The sequence below is a fragment of the Protopterus annectens genome, chromosome 3.part0, assembly GCF_019279795.1.
Source record: "Protopterus annectens isolate FY-2018-M chromosome 3.part0, PAN1.0, whole genome shotgun sequence".
In the NCBI taxonomy this organism is placed as follows: domain Eukaryota; kingdom Metazoa; phylum Chordata; order Ceratodontiformes; family Protopteridae; genus Protopterus; species Protopterus annectens.
Window position 1 is genome coordinate 472,542,560 of NC_056731.1, and position 24,203 is coordinate 472,566,762.

General features: G+C 41.7%; 1 protein-coding gene across 1 annotated transcript in view; it reads right to left on the reverse strand.

The window, feature by feature from the left end:
* MLH1 (mutL homolog 1) overlaps positions 1-24,203 on the reverse strand; it is a 2,895,606-nt gene that overhangs the window by 2,820,500 nt on the left and 50,903 nt on the right. Inside the window, exon 2 of the mRNA XM_044064896.1 lies at positions 13,140-13,230. Coding sequence (XP_043920831.1) covers positions 13,140-13,230 — 91 coding nt within the window. The remainder of the gene's footprint in view (positions 1-13,139; positions 13,231-24,203) is intronic.

Genomic DNA, 24,203 nt, shown 5'->3' on the forward strand with positions numbered 1-24,203 from the left:
TTTATCTAAATTTTGTTTTTTGCAATTATTATAATGACATCTGCATGTGTTAACAGAAAAAGAAGTTATGTCTTACCATAACGTTCCGTCTGAGTTGTTTCATCTTCGTTTATTCATTACTCTTGGGATTCAGTTCTGACCTCGGAACAGACACGGCCTTTTTTCCCTGCTCGCGTCAGCCACAAACCTCTCGAGCTACGATTTTAACCATCATGCCCTTCTCCCTCTTACCTCAGATCTAGTTTGCAAGTTGGAAAAAATGAAGCGGAGGCTACCTCTGGTCAGACATGACCTAATAACTGGATAGAAGGGCGAATGAGATCCACCAGAAAACTTTGGAGGGGGAAGGCGGGTGGACCGTAATGAATAAATGAAGATGAAACAACTCACATGGAACGTTATGGTAAGACATAACTTCTTTATCTGATGTTGTTAATCTTCGTTTATTCCTTACTCTTGGGACAGAGTCCCCAGCTATCCTGTTCCCCAGGTGGCCCTATGGAAGGACATTCCGGAGCACCACAGAACAAAAAGAAGCTCTGCCTCTGGAGGCAAAGTCCAACTTGTAATGAGCAATGAAGGTGTGGGGCCTAGCCCAGGTTACGGCTGCACAAATGTCATTCAAAGATGTTCTCGCATGGAAGGCTGCAGAAGTTGACACTGATCTTGTAGAGTGGGCCTTTACTCTGCCAAGTAAAGGGATACCATTCTTGCCATAAATGAAAGTAATACAATCTCTCAACCAAGTGGCTAAAGTAAATTTAGAAACTGGACAACCTAATCTGGATTCAGAAAAGGCCAAAAACAGCTGGTCAGATTTTCTATTAAATTTAGTCCTGTCTAGGTAAAAACAAATTTGTCTATGTACATCCAAGCTATGCAGGCAATACTTCCCTCTGTTAGAATGATTAGGAAAGAACACTGACAAATCAATAGTCTGATAGACAACTCAAACGACCTTGGGCAAGAAGGTCGGATTGGTCCTTAATGAAACTCTGTCCTTGTGAAAGATGGGTCTATATTAGATCAGCGAACGCTTAAAAAAATGAACGCTGATTGATCGAACTTATGTAAGCGTAAGCTTACAATCTCGAACTGTCAGATCAGCGATTTTTTTCCTAGGGAAAAACAAATCGCTGATCCAAAACACATACACACAACACAAGCACACCAAACAAACAGCAATCCACACACACATCTAAAATCTGACCCCTAATCCTACACTAAACTACACACACACCAACTATCCACTTACCTTAACCCAAACCCTAACCCTAAGGTCCGTCACTATCGCACACTCATCTCACCAGCTTCCTAACCCTAACTCACCTAACCCACCCTAACCCTCACATCCACACAATCGCACACATACCTAACCCACGCCCTAACCCTAACTCACCTAACCCGCCCTAACACTAACATCAACACAATCGCACACTTATCTGAATCCGACCCGTAACTTTCCACCACAGCACTGAAAATACCAAAGCAACAGAAACAGACAACTGAATTCTTCCCTAGGAAAAAATTTGGGTTTCTGTTGCTTCGATATTTTAAACATTCGCTCACATAAGTTTGATCAATCAGCGTTCGCTTTTTTAAGCGTTCGCTGATCTAATATAGACCCTGAAAGATTAGGTAGGGGGGTTTGATAGACAAGGCTTGAAATTCAGAAATACATCTGGCAGAAGTAATAGCAACTAACAGTGTTTTCCATGACAGATACTTTAGATCACAGGTAGATGTAGGCTCAAAGGGAGAAGTTGTCAACCCTTGAAGGACTAAGGCCACGTCCCAAGGTTTAACTGGTTCTCTGAATGGAGACTTTAGTTGGGCTACTCCCTTCAGAAAGGTCTTACAAAGTCTTTGTGACATTAAGGAATTGCCCTGAAAGCCATTATGAAAATTAGAAATCGCAGCCAAATGAACACCAACTGTAGAGGCCGCTACCCCCGATTTAAAAAGGTCTGAAATATATTCTAGCACAATAGAAACAGGGGCTGTAAAAGGGTCCATTTGTTTATCTTGTAGCCAGAGAGAAAACCTCTTCCATTTCCTGCGGTAGAGTTGTCTGGTGGATGATCTTTAAGAGGAAATTAGGAGGTCACGCACAGGGGAAGATGGATCATGCTGCCTGGCAATAATTGGAAGTGAATAAACCAAGCTGTCACTTTCAGGCTGGATAGGTTTGAATAAATCAGATTCTGTGGGTGAGAGATCAACTCTGGAGTTGGATTGAAAATCCATGGTCGATCTAGCAGATGAGGTTACAGGAAGGGAAACCAAACTTGTTGAGGCCAATATGGAGCAATGAGGATCACTTTGCTCTTCAACCGACGTGCTTTCTTGAGGAACAGGGGAATGAGGGGTATCAGAGGATAGAAATATAGCAGACCCGAGGGCCAGTCGTGGACTACAGCAACTCTCAGTGATTGTGTTCGAGGGGGGATCATGGCAAAGTAGTTGCTGCACTTGTGATTGGACGGGGACGCAAATAGGTCACAGCAAGGCTGGCCCTAGGGGTCTAAAATCTTTGCCGCCACTAGAGGATTGAGATACCACTCGTGAGGTTGTAGAATGCATCTGCTCAACTTGTCCGCTACCATGTTAGAGCTCCCGGAAATGTGCATCGCTATCAGAAAACGGTTGAAGGCTATCGCCCACTGCCATATTCTCATGGCCTCTCGACAGAGTGGGTATGATCTGGTTCCCCCTTGTCTGTTGATGTACCAGACTACTGCCATGTTGTCTGACTGAACTGCAACAGTCCCTGACGGAAGGATCGATTGGAATGCTTGCAATGCTAGTAGCACCGGCCTCGGTTCTAGAACACTGATATGCAGATGGGCCTCCGTCTGTGACCAAGTGCCTTGGACCGTCTTTCCCTGAAACAGCCCCGCCCATCAGAGAGGCATTCGTGGTCACTGTGGCGTTGGGCTGATGAGGGTAGAAGGGGCGAGACCACTGGTAAGGGTTGTTGACATCCACCAGAGCAAGTCCTGTTTGCAAATCTTGGTTATTCTAATCGGAAAAGATAAGGGGTGCTGTGATGGGTACCACTGAGTAAGAAGCAGTAGCCTTGCTAGAGGGACTATGGTGATGGAGGCTGCCATCGATCCTAGCAGTTGAAGAACGGATCGAGCTGAGGATAGATTTTGTGAAAGTATTGCCTGAACCTGTTCTTTGATCCTCTGAATTCTGTGATCTGGTAGAGAGGCTGTACAAGTCAGTGTGGCCAGAATCACTCCCAATGCACTCTAATGAGTGACTCGGAGTAAGGTTTAACTTCTTCCAGTTTATCGATATTCCGAGCTGCTGTACAGCAAGTCAAGGCCTGATCCAGTAGACGTCTTGTTGGGGCAGTAATGAGCCAGTCATCTAGGTAGGGAAACACCTGGAGACTTGAAGCCAAAGGTGAGCTATGACTACTGTCATGCACTTTGTGAACACTCTGGGGGCTGTAGAGAGTCCAAAGGGCAGTACGTGAAACTGGTAATGACTGGCTCCTGCCCAGAAGCGAAGATATCTTCTTGAGCATCTTTCCACCTTTATGTGGTAGTACGCGTCTTGAAAATCTATGGAGCACATCCAATTGTCTTTTTCCAAAAGTGGAAGTATAGACTGAACCATGACCATCCGGAACTTTTCTGTCTTTACTAATTTGCTTAGGGCACTGAGATCCAGAATTAGTCTCTAGTCCCCTGTCTTTTTTGGTACCAGAAAGAATCTTGACTAGAAGCCAGATCCTGTCTGGTCTGGGGGGACTGTTTGGATGACTCTTTTTCGAAGTAACTCTGATATCTCTATAGCTGCAGCTTTCTTTTGACTGGGTGGTACGATGGGTAAGGGGAGAGTGAATAAGAAAGGAATACGGTATTGTCTGGTGATGAGCCTTTGTACCCAAGCATATATGGTTATGGTTTGCCAGGCAGAAGGGTACAAGGAAAAATGACCCCCGACTGCTTCCAGAGGAAAGCAATCAGGCTGCTCCTCAGGAGTGCTGATAGGGCTGTCCAGAGAAAGATTCCCTGGAACCCCAGTTTCGCAGACCTCCCCTGCCCTGAAAGAGGCACCTTCCGTTAGAATTCCCCCCTTGCCTCTAGGGGAAAACTCGGCATGACAGTCATGGAAAGGACCCTGAGACCTTTTGCGCCACATTTTTCCACTCTTCTGATTCCTAGAATAGAACCGCTGAGAAGATAAATGGACACCGATGGCAGTTAGGGTCTTACCGTCATGTGCACATCTGGCCAATGTATCTTTTACCTTGGAGTCAAACAAAGTAGTGGTCTCAATAGGGGCGTTACGAAAGAAGCCTTGAAGGGGTTCGCAAAGATACAAAGGTGCATCCAAGCATGGCATCTCATGACTATGCCTGCACCCGCAGCTCTCGTCACTCCCTTAGTAGCGTGTGATATCAAACGCATTGAGGAACTGGAAACAGATTCTAGGGTTGCGGAGAGGCCACCTTGTCTCAGACCTCATCAGAAACTGCTCCTGCCAAGTTCTGAGAGAGTTCGGACACCAGGTCTCTCTGTAGCCTTGTGAAATATGCCAGGTAGTTCAAGGATCTAACAGCAAAGGTCGAGGATGCGAAGACTCGCTTCCCTAATCTGTCCACCACCCGGGCATCCTTACTGGGCATGTGAACAGCCTGGCTCTCCTCTGTCAGTTCCTTCTTTGTAGTGGCAGCCACCACCATGGCGTCTACTGGGAGACCTTTCGACCAATGGGGGCACTCTTCTGGGGGAGAAAGGATTTTGTCCGGCCTACGAGGTATGGCCTCCACAGAGTCCGGTGCCTTCCACGCATGCTATACGATGAGCTTGATGAGCTCATCGGCAGGTGGGGTAACCCAGGAGGTAGGGGGTCAGGCACGAAAAGCCTGCAGGAACACAGACTCCTCTGAGGAAGAGTTACAGGACTTCCACTCACCTCTCTGCTTTAAAATTTTGAGGATGTCACCAAAGGAAACCTCGTCAGAAGGTGAACATGGGGACCCCTTCCCCATCATCGTAATCTGTGTCTTCGGTCACAAACTCTTCCATGGAGTCCATTGCTTCCTCTTACACGTAGTCTTGCAATGCACTTCCTCAGTGGGAAACTCTGGGGAAGGCTGCAAGGATGGGGTCTCCAGGGGGAGAATGGCCAGAGACTCTTGAGCCCGGAGTCCGGGGGTTGCGACTTGAGACAGCTAAGGCTCAGAGGAAGTAGCAGTCCCTGACAAAGGCGGCCAAGAAGCAGTGGCCAGTGTCCTCTCCAAAACCGGAAAGATCGGTCCGCCCGAGGAAGAATGCCTCAAAACCTCCACAGAGGTCGAATGAGTATAGGTAGGAGTCTGTGGAGAAGGGTGATCAACTCCAGAGGGGAAAGACACTTTTGAAGGGGCAGGAATTCCTCTGGCTAAAAGCAACTGGTCTATAAGACGCACTACATCATGCTCAGAATGACTTCTGGTAGACCTCATTGAAAGCCCTGCAGGCGATTCAGGCCTGTCCAAAAAAGGGCTAGTACGACCACTGAAAGAAGGTGTCTGAATAGGTAATGTCTGCACCGAAAATGGCGGTGTTTGTTAAGCCTGCGCCATTAAAGCCAGCGCAGAAACAGTATGCACCGAAATCAACGGTGTGGAAGACTCCTGCACCAAGAACGGTGTTGTCAAAATTGGAGTTGTCTGCATTGAAGAAATTGTCAGTGCCGAGGGGGTCTGTGCCAAAGATGTCTGCACCGATAAAATGGACAGTGCCGAAGGAGTCTGCACCGAGACTTCAGTCAGTGGCAAAGATGACTGCGCCGATATACCAATTGGTACTGAGAACGTCTGCACTGAACTAGTCGGTGCTGTAGTAGTCTGCACCATGAAGGCTGAAGTCTGCGTCGAAATCAACGGTGTAGAGGGACCAGCAGACAATCAGAGACAGAGTCAAGTGAGTCGGTGCCGAGGCAGCCGCTGGCACTGACTGACAATTTAGCCTTTTTATGTTTCAGTTCCTTAGGGTCTCCAGAGGGAGATGATGGAAGAGACTTAGACCTTTTATGTTGTTTGAAAGGAGGAGAAGAATCCTGCGACCCAGAAATAGCCCCGCAGAAAGAGGTCTCAAGGAGACCCTTTAGTACTAGTTTATTTTTACGTTCTTTCAAATCCCTGGCAGAAAAACCTTTACATATCTGACAGGGCGGCTTCACTGTGAGATGAGGCACGCCCAAACAGTAGACACACAAGTCGTGTATCAGAGTGAGGCAGTTTGTGTCTGCACTCCGAACACCTCTTAAAGCCTGGACTACCTTTCTTCTCAGACATTATAGCCACAAAATATGCAAAAACTAGGCACATACACACTGTAGCAAGGCCCAAGTGAGAGCGAGGAAAGACTACCAACAAAGGTAGTAGAAGATATCAAAAAGGTACAGGTAATAAAGAAAAAGAAGATACGACTTAATAAAGTTGAAAAACTAAGAATTCTGTGAGGAAAAAATTATCAAAATATACACTTCGATGGAGAGGAACGGCTCAACACGGCTGAACAGCAACACGGCAAACTAGATCTGAGGTAACAGGGAGAAGGGTATGATGGGTAAAATCTTAGCTCGGGAGGTTTGTGGCTGACGCGAGCTTGAACAAAAGGCTGGCTCGGTTCAGAGGTCATAACTGAATCCCAAGAGTAAGGAATAAACGAAGATTAACAACATCAGATCTGGCATTTTTAACCCTTCAAATGTTATATACCCTGCCTCCACTTGGTAATTTCACATACTATCACACTCGTAACTAATGCAAAGAAAACACACCACTCTTCATGTGCATCTCTTGGCATTACCCATTTGCAAATATTTTTACTTTATTATTACTATACACTGAAACAATTTCCTAATTTTCCCACTTATATTATTTCATTATTACCCACAAGATTTCATGTCTACTTGTATCAAATGCCTTAAGGTCTATCATGATTTTCACTTCTTTTCTATTCATATCATCGTCTACAATTTCTCTGTCATTAATAATTCTTGACAACCCTTCCCCTTTATACTACATGCACTCTTTTTAGCTTCACATCTCTTTTGTATTATTTTTCATAAAGATCTTAGAATCATTATTATGTAAAAGTATTGGTCTCTAGTGTTTTGTCTTCCATCTTCCTTTTTATATTTAAGTATTCCAGTATATATTTCTTTATATACAAAACCTTCATTTAACTGTTCATTCAAAATGTTTATAAAGCATTATTTTTGCCAATTCTTAATCTTTTTACATTTTATACCCTTTTCCATCTGGTCCTGGAGTCAAATCTAAATTTAGTTGTCCTAATACTTTATCTAGCTCATTTAAAGAAATCTCCTTTTCCAACTCCTTATTCTCTTTTTTTTGTTTTTTATCTTTTTTTTTTTCTTTTAACATTTCTTGTACATATTGTAATACACTATTTATATTTTTCCTGAGTTCTATTTATCCTTTTACATTTTTATTTCTCTCATTACACTACCATCTTCCCTTACTAATCTGATTAAGTAACCCAATGGTTCTCTTTTTTCTTACAAAACATATCTTTGCTTATGTAACAATTTGTGTATTTTTCTTGATTTCTTTCATATAAAATTATTTTTCGTTGCCATTTTGTTCTGTGTCTTCCAATGCATTGTTATACGTTATATTTTTTTCTTTCTCTACTTTTCTCACATCACATTGCCACTGTAAAAAAAAAATTATTTATACTTTTCATTAACATCCACCATTCAATTCAGTTTTTATAAAATGTTCTCAAAAATAAGATAATCTCTGCATAACTGTATTACTAATCTATTTCCTTCATTCCATGCTTTCTTGTTTCTTTTTATTCTTTTTGCCTATTTTTATATATTCTGTTTTTCTTTATCTCTAGCCACATTGCAATATTATCAGAAAATCCTGTTTCAACTACCTCCCTTTCTCCTATAACTTAAACCTGCTGACACTATAAAATAATCTATTTCAGTTCTATACATATCTCTTTGTAAGTCCATGAATTTCTGACCCAGTGTTTTAACATACCACGTATTTATCACTACTTACCTGACAAAATAAGCTTAGGTAGAAGCATACAATATGTTATAATTCTATATAATTGTTCTCTCCATTTTTAAATCTACAATGGTTAATCTTCCTATTTTTGCTAAAGTTACATCTAATATCCTTACTGTATTTCGACAGTATATGGCTATTCCAGAACATCTCTCACTTCTCAAATTCCAGATTATTATTCCTCCCCATAATTTGTTTGTAATCTTTCATTTGTTAAAAATCTTGCGTCTTCTAATATAAATGCATCTATATCACATGCATTACACCATTCAAAAATCCCTATTCTTCTTACTATTCTTAATTCTATTCACATTTACAGGAAGCACTCTAAAATTTTCATTTTCCCCTTTCCTTAGGTTCATGGCTGGAAAAGTTCATAGCTAATTCCTAGGCCATTCTAAGCCTACCCAATTTCCCTCCCAAAAGTGAGAATCGCATAGTGTAACTTCTGTCCGGGAGTCAAAACTCAATCAATATACCAAACGCCCAATCATTAGCTGTATATATTCTTTTCCATCCATTTCCTTTCTTTTTTATTTTGTACTTATCCCTTTAAATTTTCTTTTCTGTCCTTTTTTATCCTTTTAACAGAATTATTTTTTCCTTTTACTACCTCCCAATTTATGCCTTCTTCATCACTTATTTCACAACCTTCTATGTCCTCTTTATTATTTTTTCCTCCTCTAAATTTTTCTTCCATTTCTACATCTAAAATTTCTTCTTTTTCCTTACTCTTATTTTCATTTTTGCAATATAAATCCATAATGTCCAATTTTGTTACATTTACATTTCAATTCACATTGTTTTTACATTATGTACCATTTCCCCACAAATATAACTTTTTTTTTAATCACAGTTACTTATCAAATGACCTTTACCACAAAAAAAATGTTTTGGGTTGTTCCCGGTATTTTACAGCATCCCTATTCCCTTCCACATTTATCATGCTCTATATAAATTTTTTTCTCCATTTTCAACACATTATTACAACCCCAGCCACCAGTCTCATAAACCACTTGCAATGCCCAGTACTTCAAAGTTTTCAAAGGTACTTTCAAAGTCTGTCTTTCCATCTCAGATCAAAATTGTACATGAATTTTCTTGTTTCTCTGTTAAATGCTTTTATCACAGAAGGATTCCTTGGGTTACAGTCTTTTTGTTTATATTCAAGAAAATTTTCCACCTTTGCACCTGGAAAAGAAACAGGAAGTGCTCCTGCAAAATGGGTCTTAACCACAACAAAGAGGAAGTGGGGAAGTTACCAGATGCAGAGGCCAAGTTTTCCCCAGTAGCATACATACCACCTCGGGTCTCCCCTGAAAAAAGGCTACTACCGTAGTGGGACTAACACAGTCAACAAAAGAAAAATAAAATAAAAATCCAGTCTACTAATCCTTTATTTATCTTCTTGAGTCTTGCATGTCGGCCTTTGGGAATATATAATGATCTGTACAACACGTGTACAGAAAAAATGTAGTATTGTCAATTAATAGAACTGAAGAAACAAAGATGCAAGTATAAAGGAGACATTTACCCTAGAGATGTGTTAGCAAGTTTCACTGGGACATAATCATACAGGTTTCGCCTGCAAGTAGAAGTGAAGAGGGAAACTACATTTGCCAAGGTTATTTAGATAGACTTTTACCTTGTGAAGTCTGGCTTTCTGGACAAATCTCATCATAAAAGGAAACGGGGGGAAAAAGTGAAAAGGAGTCTACAGGCAAGATCAGGGAAAAGCAGTTGCTGAATCTGTCACTGGTCAGATATGAAAACATACTGCTTTGAAGTCTACTTGACACAAGGAATGGTTTGCAAATCACTGTGAGGCTGAGTGAGCAGTCGTGGGGTACCAATAAGTAGCACCTTAGCCTGTCAACAAGGAAACGCACTTCTCTAGGAAAATGACTGACCACTAGGAAGTAGGTGCACTAAACAGCCCACTCCCACACTCTCGGAGCCCTCTTGGAATAAGAGATAAAACGGACTTCCTACCAGTTCCTGATGCAGAAAACTAATGCTATGTTGTCAGAGTGAATGCTAAATTAATCAACGAGGAAGGGAGTTCTGAAGAGCTGATATGAAGAGAAAGACTGCCCTCAGCTCAAAGACACTAATGTGCAAAAGGACTCCTGAAACATTCAGACATGTTGAACTGCCTGACTACTGTTTCCAACTACTGGTGGGCTATAGCCTTCTGGGGAGTACCAAAAACCTTTATGTCAGGGCCCATAATTCATTAGAAGTTGCCCTGGCAGCCAGGTTTTATCTCACTTCTGTCTCTTGCTGAAGCTTGAGCTGTGTGCCACACTGAAACAACATTTGGCACTGATCTGTCTGGATCCTGAAAGTACGTGGGTGAGGGCTGAAAGTCTACATAAAAAGCTGTTGCAGTCTCGCCTTCCTTTTCCATGTTTGTTGGATGCTTCTTTGTCAGCAATGAAAGCAGCTAAAAACTGGGAGCATAAAATATCACTTTAGTGTCCTCATTAATGTTTTTCAATCAGGTCCACATGTACCAGCAAATGGATAAGCTTGATCTACTGGCTCTGGTGGAATCCTCAGTATTACGATTATTATTAAGATTATTATTATTAAGGATGTCCACATTAGATGAAATGGAGGGTTGGAGCATGAGTTTATCTTTTAATGGCCTACCCAGCAACCCCGCTACTGTCTGGGGCATTTTATATTCCAAATCTCTACTGAAATCTGTCATATGAACTGCAGAGCTTAGCACCCTTAAGGCACACATGACAGACACAAACATGCTTCCTAAATCTGTCAGTTTCTCTAGACTCCTATCTAGGGAACAGAAAGCAAAGCTCGGGGCATAGATGCATTCAGAAATCAGTGTATCAGTCTTGGCAGTTTCTGCTCTAAGAAGCTTCAGGATTCAAGCAGTCTTTTGGGGAACATGGTCCAGAGTCAAGGTTTTCCCAAACTACTCTTAAGATGTCCAACAAAGAAGGCACTGGCCATAAAGATTGTTGGTTGAATTTTCCCATTCCATTGCCACATAAGCTCTAGACAATCACAAAACTTGGGGGGGGTGCATCAACTCTGAATCACCGACACTGGATGCATCAATATCATGCCAAGTTGTATCTGGAGAGTCTCCAACTTTGGGTTTAACAACATGGGTACGTGGATGGCAACATGATGTCCAACATCATTTGAAAATCCTATGGCACCAGTGACAGTACCACAGAAGTAGGGTGTGGACAGGATGCCAGAAGTCTATCCCTGCTGTCCACAGATAATCAAGGGTTGATGACAGGAATGGCAAGAGATGGGGCAGATCTGAGGGTAGATGTTCTAGATTCAGATAAAGAAATGAATCACCCATCAGATAACACAGCAAATACCAGTGTTGAAATTTTTACAGTACAAGCTAAACTGTCAGTAGTCATATTCAACTATTCATCCAACTTAACCGGTTGTTGAAAACTTATGAATCAATGAAAATGGAGTTAAAAAGGATTTAATCTTTACAATAATACTGAAGGAGGGGACTCCTAGTCCAGTAGAGAACAGCATTGAGGTTTTGGGGAAGTAAGGAAGAGCCAGACAGCTCACTAGAAACTGGGCTGGGGGAGGCAAACAAAAATAGTTTGACAAGAAAAGATGGGGGGGGGACAAATCCTCAATAACAGAGTCAGAGTGAAGAGAAAATACACTTGATTCACTCTGAAGTGAAAAATACACTAATACGCCAAAGTCGCCTTAAATCACTTTTATTTGATTAGCTCTTTGCACATCAAAGCAGATCTGGAAAACCTAGGCACTGAGGTGGATAACGAGTTACGGAGTGGTTGCGCATCAGCCAGAGAAGATTTTATCTGTCAAGTGATTCTACCACCTGTGGCACAGATAAAGCTAGAATATCGCATGAAATGAAATTTTTACATAACTTTTTTCCTGCTAAAGGATATCTTAAACTGTACATATACTAAAATAGAAATACTGCACATTTTGCTCTAAAATGATACATTAGTCTTCTTTCTGCTCCTTAGTTAAAAGATCTAATCACTTATTGCAGATTATTTCCTTTATGAAATAAAACAAATGGGTGTTCAACCATAGGTCTTTGACCTCAGATCCATGCAACCATCAAAAAATTCCACAAAACTCTGTAGTCCACTTAAAAGGCCAGTGGCATCTCACTTCCAAACGTTATAGTGAGCAAAGTGAGTTATGGCAAAACATTTATGTGGTGAACCACTGCCATCAGCTGTGAAACATGTTCCTTAATATGAACAATAAACATATGAAGATCCAAATTTAAGTTATCCCTATATAAATCCCATCCAAAATAGCACTTTTTTGTATTTATTTATTTAGTTTTACTTAGCTCAACCTTTGTTGTGGGTGGCTGTTATCAACCCCCCCCCCCCCAACTACTAATAGAAATCTCCTCTGGAGTCATGCCGTTTCTGGGAAAAGGGGCAAACTCAACAAATCAGGAATTCAATGAGTTTGCCCTCAGTATTTGTGACCATACCCTTGGAAGCTACCAGCCAACTACATATCATCTTGATGAAACATAAGCAGGCAACTCGGAATTTTATCTTACATGTATCATTACTGCAGACACAGAATGAGTCACACAAACATATAGTTATACGCTCAATACTAATCAAGTTTAAGGGGGTTGGGCCCCACACATTCTTATACATCATTTTTCTAAAATAAAACTGAGGGTGGGGGGTTTAAGGTACCCCTACAGGTAATACTATTAACCTTATTTTTATATAAAAAGTGCAACACCTGTATGCATGCTTAATAAACCTCACAATGGTCCATAAGACATAAAACCAGAACAGAGTCTGGCAACCACAGAAATGTCTCTTAAATGTTTTACATTTCTAAAATTCAAGGTTGCAGTTAGATTTTCTCAAGTTCATTAAAATTCAGCATTTCACTTACTGGATATACCTCTTTACACATCATTTTACAAATAGAAGGCCCAGACATTTCTTAAACTGCTGATCTAACCGAAAAAAGTTGTCAGTACATCATCACACAGACTATATTCACTCATCAGGACATGGCAAATATAAATACTTCTAATGGTACATACCCGAATTCCTGTGCCATTATCCTGGATCTGAATAAGTTTCATTCCTCCATCTTTCACGATAACCTGTACGCTTGAAGACTTGGCATCCAAGCTGAAACAATAAGAATAAATATTTTAAGAAATTCACTGAACAAATGAGTGAAGTATTACAATCAAAACTCAAGTTGGCACAAGGCCAAACCCTTGGCAAAGAGAGAGAGAGAGAGAGAGAGAGATGATGCTATGACTATTACCTAGGTAACTAATGTTCAATTAGTGACACAGCTACTGGTGGAACCAAGAGGGAAGGATAGCCTTGATTGGCCAAAGCTAGGTGGGGGTAAGGTGAATAAGCATGGCCCACCACACTGGTGACCCTCTAGTGAACAGTGGGTGATTGCCAGTGGAAAAGGCCACGGTAGGCTTGAGAGGTCAAGTGTTGTATACACCCTGGAGTCAGCAATGATAATGGAGGGAACATGCATATCATTCCCCACCAAGGTAGACACTGGCATTCAAGACAATCAGGGGAGGGTTTAGGAGAGATGGGGCAAAACCCTCCACAGGACCAGTACACTGGCCCACTCCCAAAAGCCCTACCCTCATCTCAAGGGGAGCGAAAGGGTTGATTAGGCCCCTGGACCTAAATAAATATGCCAAAGAGCTCTCACCCAGTTCAGGTATTTAATTTATTTTCATTAAAACTTGTTAACTAGGTTAGAACACTGATTCACACACCATTTCATGTCGGTCTGGGATGCATAAGTAAAAAATGATAAAAGAAGATTAGCAGCACTGCAATTAACAGTTAGTAAACATCAGCTAAATCAATAGTGAGAAGCTGAATATAGGAGTGCATAACAATCGTCCAAAGCTAACACAAGATGTTAAATATTCTGAAGTATTCCGAGATTAATGCATATATTACAGTGAGATGGAGTTGAGAAGGAAGGTTAAGTGGGGGCAAAGGAACTTTGTCTTGAAAATAATTTGAAGGAGAGATTTAAGTTCAGAGAGTTACAGTTTAGTGAGCTAGGTAAGGTTATACCTGTTGCACTGCAATGGTTTTACTTCTCTAGTGCAGAGATATTTATTTTGTTGGGAATAAAAAAAAAAAAAGGTGGAAGGGTAGAGGTCTTTCAGCAATGACGTACAGCTTCTCAAAGCTTGGGCGTTTTCATTGAGAAGAGATAATCCATGCAGTATAGTTTATTATAATGAGGAAGCAAAGTTGTCCCAGAGGAAATGAGGGATCAAAGATTTTAAGCGGAAGATATGACTATAAAGACAGCTAACAGCAGAGAATTATTGGTTAAACAACCTGAAAGAAAGTGAACTCAGAAGTAATTGTGATCTTTATTTTTTTCAGAACGCAGTTTTGTTTTACTAAGACCATAGCAGCAGTCTTTTACTTTACAAGACTGTCACAAACCTACAGATTTAATTTGATAATGTTTGAAGGGCTGACAATTTCTTTTTAGAAGCAGCTTAATTATTGGAAGGTTATAGTCTAATGATCTGTCAGAAGTATTGGGGTCTCTCTTTTGTGAAGAATTTGCCAGTTTGAGGGAAAGTGTGATTAGTTTTAGCTTAACACGGAATACCGGGACCTTTTTTTGGGGGGGGGGTCATTGTTTTAAGCCAGCTAGACAGCGGGGTTAAGGTCTTTCTTTAACTTCCAAGTTAAAATTGGCATGAGAAAAGCAGGATCTATAAATTGTCGTGCCACTGACTTACAAAATGAAAGGGATGCGTGGGGCAATCCTTTGTATAAGCCAGCAGTAGGTTCATGACAAAGTACTTATTTTTACTAAGAAAAGTCCTACAACAAATAAAGTGAATTCATGAAAGCAACCAATGGCTTTGGAACGGAGTCCAGTAATGGGATATTCTGCTCTTGTACTTCTCGGAAAGTACAGTTGTGTAAAATTTTACCATAACAGTAGATGTCGTCCTCTTCAGTGTTGCAGTATTCTTTACATAAGGGATGTCCTGCCAAAGATAACACAACATCCAGCCAGTACACGAAAACCTTTAGGTCTTATATGCAACATATATCACATGCATGCTCCCCGCGTATGGCAAAGAGCATAACGATGACGTACAGACACTTGGAAATGAAAAGCCCCAGGAGGAACAGAATACCCTCGGAGACAAAGAGAACATGTACATCCAGAAGGAAAAAGAATATGGACCACTTGGCCAGGAGGACAGTAGAAATACAGTGCAAGAGCTACAACAGAGGGAGAAGGAGGGAGGGACCAAATACTGCAACAGTGAAGGACAGCTATTGCTATGGCAAGATTTTACAAAACTGTACTACATCCTTCCAAATCACTGTTGCAGTATTCTTTACATAAGGCAAAGTACAAGAGCTAAGAAGCCTGGGAGGATAAAGGCAAAAAAGAGCCTTCTACAAATCCATGCATGATAACCCTATCAAAACCTGCCCTGGTCCTGGAAATAACATCCAGCTTGTAATGTTTATAGGTTCATAGGTTCACGGGGGTTTACTAAGCTAACGACCACAAGGGCCTTTTTAAGCCTAGCCATGCATCCCAAACTTCTGACAACTTCTGATACCCTTCATAAGTGTAAGCATGGGCCTGGGAGATGAACCACTTACAGGTTACCTATGTCCATTAGAGACATGGGTGCAAAACCAGGGATGCATTTCCTGTTTAGCATCCAATTGTCCAAGTTGCACTTGAAATGGTTTAGTGAGGAGCTCTGCTTCACAGAGTAGTCTCTGGGATACATACCTATCTCACCAGCAGGTCCTATTTATATCGCAGACAAGGTTTAAGTCTTTAGAATGGGCAATTCTGGTGCTGTTTGTTTTGTGGATATGAAGGAGGTCCAGAGTGGGATCTTGCAATGCCCTGTACGTCAGGCACAGATCTCACCTCAAAAGCCTGTAGGAGACAAAACACAGGGATAGGGCCTTGAGGCTGTCTGCATAGGGAATTTTACTTATGCCCTGTATTCTTTTAGTGAGGAACCTCTGTGGATGTTCCAATTCTTGGATATGCCTGGTTAGGTACATACCAAAGGGGGCACTGTACTCAATGATAGGTCTGATGAATGCCGAATACAGTGGAACAATGACTTCCTTGGACTTAAGATGCCATACGTTTATTTACAAGTTGTGCAACACAGAATGATTTCCTCACCACTGTAGACACATGATGGTGAAAGGCTAGATTACTATCTGTGTGTGTCCCCAAGTCCCTGACTACTGGGTCAACTCTAAGGGGTGTGTTATGACAGTTACCAGGGATGGGTGACTTCCCAAAGGATACCCCTCCTACAGAACAGTTGTGTCAGTGTGAGATTCAATGACAGCTCCTAATTTGCAATCATCTGCAAATATAGTCAGCCAGAGACCACTGACATTGGCCTTGACTTCTGAGAAGTAAATGCCAAAAACGATCAGTCCAAGGACCTATCCCTGAGGATCTCCACTTATGACTGGCCTCTTTGTGCAGGTGGACTTCCCAATTGTAATTTCCTGGGTGCTGTCTGTGAGCCAGTTGGCTATCCACCAGGTGACATACAGGTTTGTACCCAACCTCTTGAGTTTGTCAACAATGCCCGAGTGGGGTATTGTGTCAAATGCCTTGGCCTGGTCAAGGTAGGTAGTGCAAACCATTTTGCCCAAATCCATTGTTTTGATGACCTTCTCAAAAGTCCAGCAGGTTGAGTAGGCATGATCTGCCCTTGACGAAACCAAACTGGGTTGGGGCCATTGTCTGGAGGTTTACTATATCTCTACTGATCATCTCCATGAAAATTCTTTCCAAGGTTTTACATCCCAAATGCCCAAATCCATTGTTTTGATGACCTTCTCAAAGAAGTCCAGCAGGCTGAGTAGGCATGATCTGCCCTTGACGAAACCAAACTGGGTTGGGTCCATTATCTGGAGGTTTACTATATCTCTACTGATCATCTCCATGAAAATTCTTTCCAAGGTTTTACATACAAGACTAGTGAGACTTATGGGTCTGTAATTTCCAGGGTCTGTAGATGGCCCACCTTTGTGAAGAGGGATAACGGTTGCCTTTCTCCATTCATGATGCATGAAACCTGTTTGAAGGCTACAGTTAAATAATAATTCCAGAGGACCTGATAGGTTATGTTTCATGCTGTTTAGAAGGCATCCTGGGATACTGTCTGGGCCCATTGATGCAGTGTTCTTGGTCTTAAGAGAGAGCATTAAGTACCTGTTCCCTAGTAATAGTAGGAGGAATTATATTTGAGGTTTCCTGATGGAAGGTTGAGGGGGATGGGGGGTAAAATCAGAGCCGAATTTTTAAGCCTGCAGGTTAAAAGTATGAATGGAGGACCAATAGAAGCCTCAAGGATGAAACTAGTATCCAAACCCTTAAAGAAAAAAAAAAGCACCAGAGGAGGAAGAAACAACCCTAGCAAAATGTGGTTTTACAGATGAAGACAGACATTTACCATGAGGAGAAAAACAAAAGGAAATGGCCTTAGAGCTCCACGAAGAGATGGTTTGCTAGAACAACCTAACCCAAAGTCTTGAGACGAAAAGACACAAAAAGCTGCTCAGACTTTGTTTTATCCAAATAAAAACAGAACTGACTATAAAAATCCAAGGTGCGAAGAACCTTCTCACTGGCAGACTGTGGAATATTAAAAAAAGGATGGGATATGTATACACTAATTAAGGAACAACTCATTAACCACCTTGGGCATAAAAGGAGGATTAGTTCGAACAGACACTGTCTTAGTGAGGAATAGCCATGAGAGGCTGAAGTTCAGACACTCTTGGCTGAAGTAAGAGCCAAAGAATAACAGTCTTCCAAGTACAATGTTGCAAGGAAGCTTAAGAAGCAAGCTCAAAAGGAGCCTAGGTCAATTTCTCAAGTACAAAACTGAGGTCCCAAGAAGCCTGAATAGGCTTCCCAGGAGGCCAGATATGAAACAACCCTTTAAGGAATTTCTTGGCCTCAAACCAAGAGGCTAGAGGAGAAAGAGCTTTAACTGAAGAGTATGCCAATCCAGCACGGAGATCATCACACAACTAAGAGAGAACCAGAGGAACCTCCACACACAGGGGATCCTGATGGCAAGAGAGGCACCGGACAGAAAGTCTTTTACATTTGGACATAAACGATTTACTGCTAGTGGTTTCCTGGCCTCCATTAGAACTGGGAGTGCATCCTCAAAAAAAGTTGCCGAAAAGGAATCAAAACCCTATCACCCACATTGTCATCTGAAATGTGAACAGGTGAGGATGGTTAAGAGATCCCTTGTCTTATGTGAGAAAATCCACCTGTTCAGCTAACTTGTGGCGACTGCCTTGGCCAAGTGAGAATGAGGAGGAAACCAATGCTGTCTGGGTCAAAAGGGAATTACAAGCAAGATTTTAGGAGAGTCCTGCCCAATCTTGTGAAGAACTTGTGGCAATGGGGGGAATACAGAAACATTCCCTTCCAAGGAAAGGTCGTCCACTTTCCAAGTCAGAGGACCCCACCGAAGGACTATGTCCAGGAACATGACTCTGTAAAGCATTCAATCATAAGCCTGTGTTCTGGACCTGTTTAAAGGTCCACTTTGCCACTAGATTGTGTTCTGAGGGAATGTAAACTTTCTGAACAGTCACATGATACTTGATGGCCAGATCCAAGACCTGGAGAGCTTCTCTGCAAAGGAGATAGGACCTTTACCCCCCACACACACTTGTTGACATACCACATCATAATGGTATTGCTTGTGAAGACTTTAAGGGGCCTGGGATGAAAAAGGGAATCAAAAGCTTGCAGAGCTCTCACCTCTTTTATATTGATATGGTCTGACCTCTGATAAGGAGGCCAGAGATCCTGGACTTTCAAGGGGCCACAAGAAACCCCCCATCCCCAAGTCTGAGGTATCCCTGAACAGCTCCTGAAAATAAATCAGAGCCTGGAAGGGAAGCCCTGGATTGAGACACAGATGATGAATCCTCCAGTGAAGCTTGAGTTTGTGACAAAGAAGAAACTGGGATGGCACCACTGACATTTTCTAATAAGTAGCCCGGTGAAAGAAGCATAGGAATAGTGGAGGCCATAAATCCCAGAACTCTGAGAAATTCCCTGGCTGTGAGAGAGGACAAACAAGTGAATGCAAAAAGGTGATCAAAGACAAAACTTTGGGTGGAGTGAGATGCCACCATTGGAACCATCTGAATTCTGCATGCAAGAAAAACATGATCCTGGGAAGGTGTCAGGACTGATTTATTGAGGTTTATGGTGAAACCCAGACGGTGAAGGACACAAACAGTGAACTGGAGATCATGTAACAAACTGCCGGGAAAAGTAGCTTGAATAAGCAAGTCATCTAAATAGGAGAAACTCAGTATCCCTCAAAGCCTGCAAAAAGCAATGGCAGGAGACAGGCATTTGATGAATACCCTTGCGGCAGTAGAAAGGCCAAAGGGAAAAGCACAGAACTGAAAATGCAAGGAAGAAATAGGGAAACATAAAAAATTCCTGAACAGGGGGGTGAATAGGGATGTGAAGATATGCGTACTTGAGGTCTAGACACACCAAAAAAGCCATTGAGAAGAAGAGGAAACAATTTCTGAAGAGATAACATCTGTAAAGAAGGAATTGTGAGAAAGGTGTGATGCCCACCAATGCTACCAATATGTGATGGGCACCACTATGTGTTGTCCCTATGCTGGGCCAGTAATCAAGTAGCCTGAATCCTCACCACTGACATTGGAGAGGGATGTGAACTTGAATACAAATGGACACTCAGTATTTCCAGATGCAGACCTCTCTGCATCAAGTATAATTTCCCTTAAGAGGACCAAGGGAACACACTCAGCCCCAGGGTCTGGATGTCTCGATTATCTGTCTCCTTCCAGATCCCCAATAAAAAACTCCCTACTGGTACAGCTGTAGGATTACGTCCTCAGCATAGTATTCAAGCTAAGTCCTTCAGCACCCTCTCTGTAAACCCAATACTTCGTGTCCCTGCCCCAAGTAGATGACACACAGACACACACCTGAGAAAGGCTGGCACAGATTACCCACTCTACAAACTTTGCCCAGACTATAAAGTACTTATCACTGCCACCAGTCAGTTACTAGAAGGCCCTTAAAAGGGTATCCAATTATACTGTGTAAATATTAATATTAATACAAATGGTAGTAGTTCACCCAGAGAGCTAGGCCTTCTGGAGTGGCCCACACAGGGTCACAAAATATAAGTACTCTCAAAGGTTAGATGCTCTCTACAACAAACAGCTATAATAAAAGTTTTAAATATATTTAATAAATAATAAAAGAACATGAAAATATTGAATATATATTTACAGTAAACCACAGAGTTCAAATAACAGAAAATACTGAAAACAACACTGATGGACAGACTCAGACTCATACAAGTAAAGAAAAACAATATCTAAACTAAGCTTCACTATATTCCGGACTGAATCTAAGAGAATTACACTGTTCCCTAATAACTTACTTGGGCAAGGCAAGATGAAATACGTAAGCAGTCTTTCTAGTCAGGCTCCCTAACAGAAAACTCTATATTCTGAGATTACTACCTGTAAAATATAATATCCAAGACGACTTGCAGAATGACCTCATCTTGTCACCTCATTATAGGTCCTCACAGTATCTCCTTTTGAAGTTTAAGACCGGACTTGTAGCAGACTGCTACAATACACATTTAGAGCATTTATGACAATGCCTAGGAGCCAGAGCCATTTGCAGCACTTCCTCCCTTCTTTACAAAAACTAACATATGATGGCTGCTCCTAGACCCAGCATCTCCAGTCTAACTCAGCATGGTAGGGTGTTTTTTTAGTAATTTATTAGCTCATTTATATTCCCTTATTTTTCTTAAAGTAAGCCAGCTGGTTAACCATTTTGTGCTAGTGTCCTCTATTAAGACATGTACATGTATTATGGTATGTATCTGAATTAAATGTACATTTCTCTTCATTTCAGCAGTGTGCACTGTTGATGCATTTTAACACAGTTAACACAAGCAAAGTTCACAAATACATTTTCAGCATAAGCATCCATGCAGCTCAGTTGATGTACTAGTGACATACAATTATTTACAAAATTCCAGCTAGCTGTGCTAGCACGTCTTACATCCACTGTCCAACTTCTTCCTGGCATAGCTGGCAGTATCTCCTATCATCACAAAAGGTATTGAGCAAAGAAAGATCCAGAACTAGCCTCCGTATACCCTCCTTCCAAAGAACCAAAAACATTCAGAAATAAAACTCTTTCCCTCTTGAGTGGGTGGAACAGGTTGAATGGTGCCCTGATCCAAAAGGGATTGCAGAATCTCTGGAAAATAAGGAAGCTGTTCTCAAGGAGGCTGGTGGGGTGGGGGGGGCAGACATTTCCAAACCATGAAATATCCCTGAGAAATAACAGAGAGCAGCCAGGGGTCTTAGGTGATTCAATGCCAATTTGGAAGAAACAGAGAAAGGAGGAGAGAAGTGGGGTCCGGTCCAAAGGGAAGGCCAAAACATCGAATAGAAACAGGCTCATTCCGAAAAGAACACTTCTGAAATGAAGGAGTCAGAGTGGACTTACCCAGAGGAACACGCCTAGAACCCTTCTTGCATTTAAGAGAAGGGCGAGTGGGAGTATAAACAAAGGCAGACATGAAAGGATAATTACTCTGGAACTTGAAAACAGGAAAGACAAAAACATGTTTGAGTTCCTGCAATACCTTACCTTGAAAAGACTTGCATAATTCAGCAGCAGCTGTCCTAAAAAGATTTTTGTTATCCAGATAGGCATCCAAAAGCTTGGGTTTAATATTTATTTATTTACTTACTGCATTTGTTAACCAGGAAAGTCCACTGGGCCTGAAATTATCCCATTTTCAGTGGAGGCCCAGGAAGGAAAGCTCCACAAAATTACATACAAAGATAAATATTATAGGTTCATAGGTTCATAGTTTAGTACTAAGCTAACTGCCCTTGCAAGCCATTTTAAGCCTAGCCAATTATCCCTTGTGAGATTTAAACCCTGCACCTTGTGTTTGTAAGGCAAACACCTTAGCCATTAAGCCACCCTCCCAACCCCATAATACACTTCAGAAAAGTTCACAAAATTACTTCCAAAGAACGTGTTGATTCACATAGCAGAGTACATCAGACAGTGCTAATACATTGAATGAAAGTAATAAAAACAATATTGAACAAGTTACAATTGTGGAGAAATGAAAGTGATAAATGGCATATGTTCACATAACACATGAAAAACAAAACTGCAAGGTTCGTAGAGTGCATTCAAATAGCGTTTGAATGTGACATATCTGCTAGGCTAAATGCCATGCAAGTGCAGGAAATAGTATGAAATTAGAAGGGCTAGGGAGGGTAAGGACAGTTTAAAGTGACAGGGAAGTAGTGAGTAGGCAGAGTGAAGGGAAAGATGTGCTACTGAGTGGTATAACACTGGGGAGAGAAAGTCAGGAGTTGGGCTTGTGTGTTGGGGTACAGGAGCATAACCAATGCGAGGAGAGAAGTTTGAGGGATTTTTTTTTTTTTACAGGAGGCAGGATTGCTGATGGTTCTGAGTGAAGAGGGGAGATTATTCCATGTTTTAGAGACAGGGTAGGAATATAACATTTGGCCAGCTGTGAGCTTAGGTTTCTCAACGGATAGTAGCATTTTGTTTTCAGACCCGAGTTGTTGGTTAGGCTGATACATGGTCAATACGGAGGAGAGGGAAGGGCAGATTTCTCAGTTGTAGTTAACTGTAGAATAGTGAGGGGATTTTAGGCAATTTAGTTGATGCAGAGAGGAACAGTGATGGGTAGAAAATCTTGTGTTTGTAGCACATTTAGCAATTTTGTTGTAGCAAGAGTCTAGTTTTGTTCTTAAGGAGGATTGTAGATTGGCGAGGATAAGAGCACCATATAGAAGTGTTAGAAGCAGGAAGGATGAGGCTAAATCCTTTTTTGCGGAGAGGCTAAGAAAATAGTTGTGCCTATACAGGGCACCTAGTTTATGATGGAATTTTTTGATGTTGCTATAGATGTGAAGGTCGAAGGTTAATTTGTCATCAATGACGACGCCTAGTAATTTGGCACTGGAGACGACTTCAATGATGGTGCTATTTTGGGATCAAATGGAGAATAGTGACTTGTCAACAGGGCTCAATTTTGTGGGGGTGAATACTAAAAGTTTTGTTTTATTGGGATTGAGGGCAAGATGGTTACGGGACATCTAGGTTTTGGTGGAACTAAATGCTTCTTGGGTGAGACGCTATAGTGTAGGGGCAGATTTAGCAGAGCAGATAATAGTTGAGTCATCTGCATATTGAACAGTACTGTGGGGGAGAGAGGAATGGAAGTTGTTGACAAATATACTAAATAAGAAGGGCCCCAGTACCGAACCTTGGGGGACACCTACATTTGTATTTATGAAAGGAGAGGAAGCGTGTTTCCATTTTGTGGATTGCTGCCTGTTACCGAGACAGTTAGCAAACCACTGTAGGGTAGGGTAGGGGGAGATAGCCCGAGATTAGAGAGTTTAGTAAGCAAGAGGGCGTGGGCTTGGGAGATAGTGTCAAAAACCTTTGATAAATCCAGGAAGAGTGCTGAGACTAAGGAACCAGCATCTTGAGCTCTATATACTGTGTCAAGGAAAGAAATGAGTGCAATGTTAGTACTATATCCGGGCCTAAAGCCATGTTGAGTTGGGGAGCGGATTTGGTGTTGAGTCAGGTGACTGAAGAGTTGAGAATGAATACATTTCTCAAGTATTTTGGAGATTGGGGAGAGGATGGCAATGGGATGGAAGTTTGAGATGTCAGAGTTAGTGCCGCCTTTATGAAGTGGAAGGATATATGCTTCATAAGGTAAAGCCTGAAGAAGTAGCCAAGAATAATGCCTCATAACTAAATCAAAGGCAGCAACCCTGGAAGAGACATCAGCTGTATCATAGCTGCATTTTATCAACTGACAGACAACCTGAGAAGTGGACCCAAGCAGAGAAAGAGGAGAAGCCTTCCTATCAGAATCAAGAAGGTCAGACACCACTTTAGATGCCTGGGAAAGAACATACCTGGTCATGTGGGTCTGGTAATTAAATAGTCC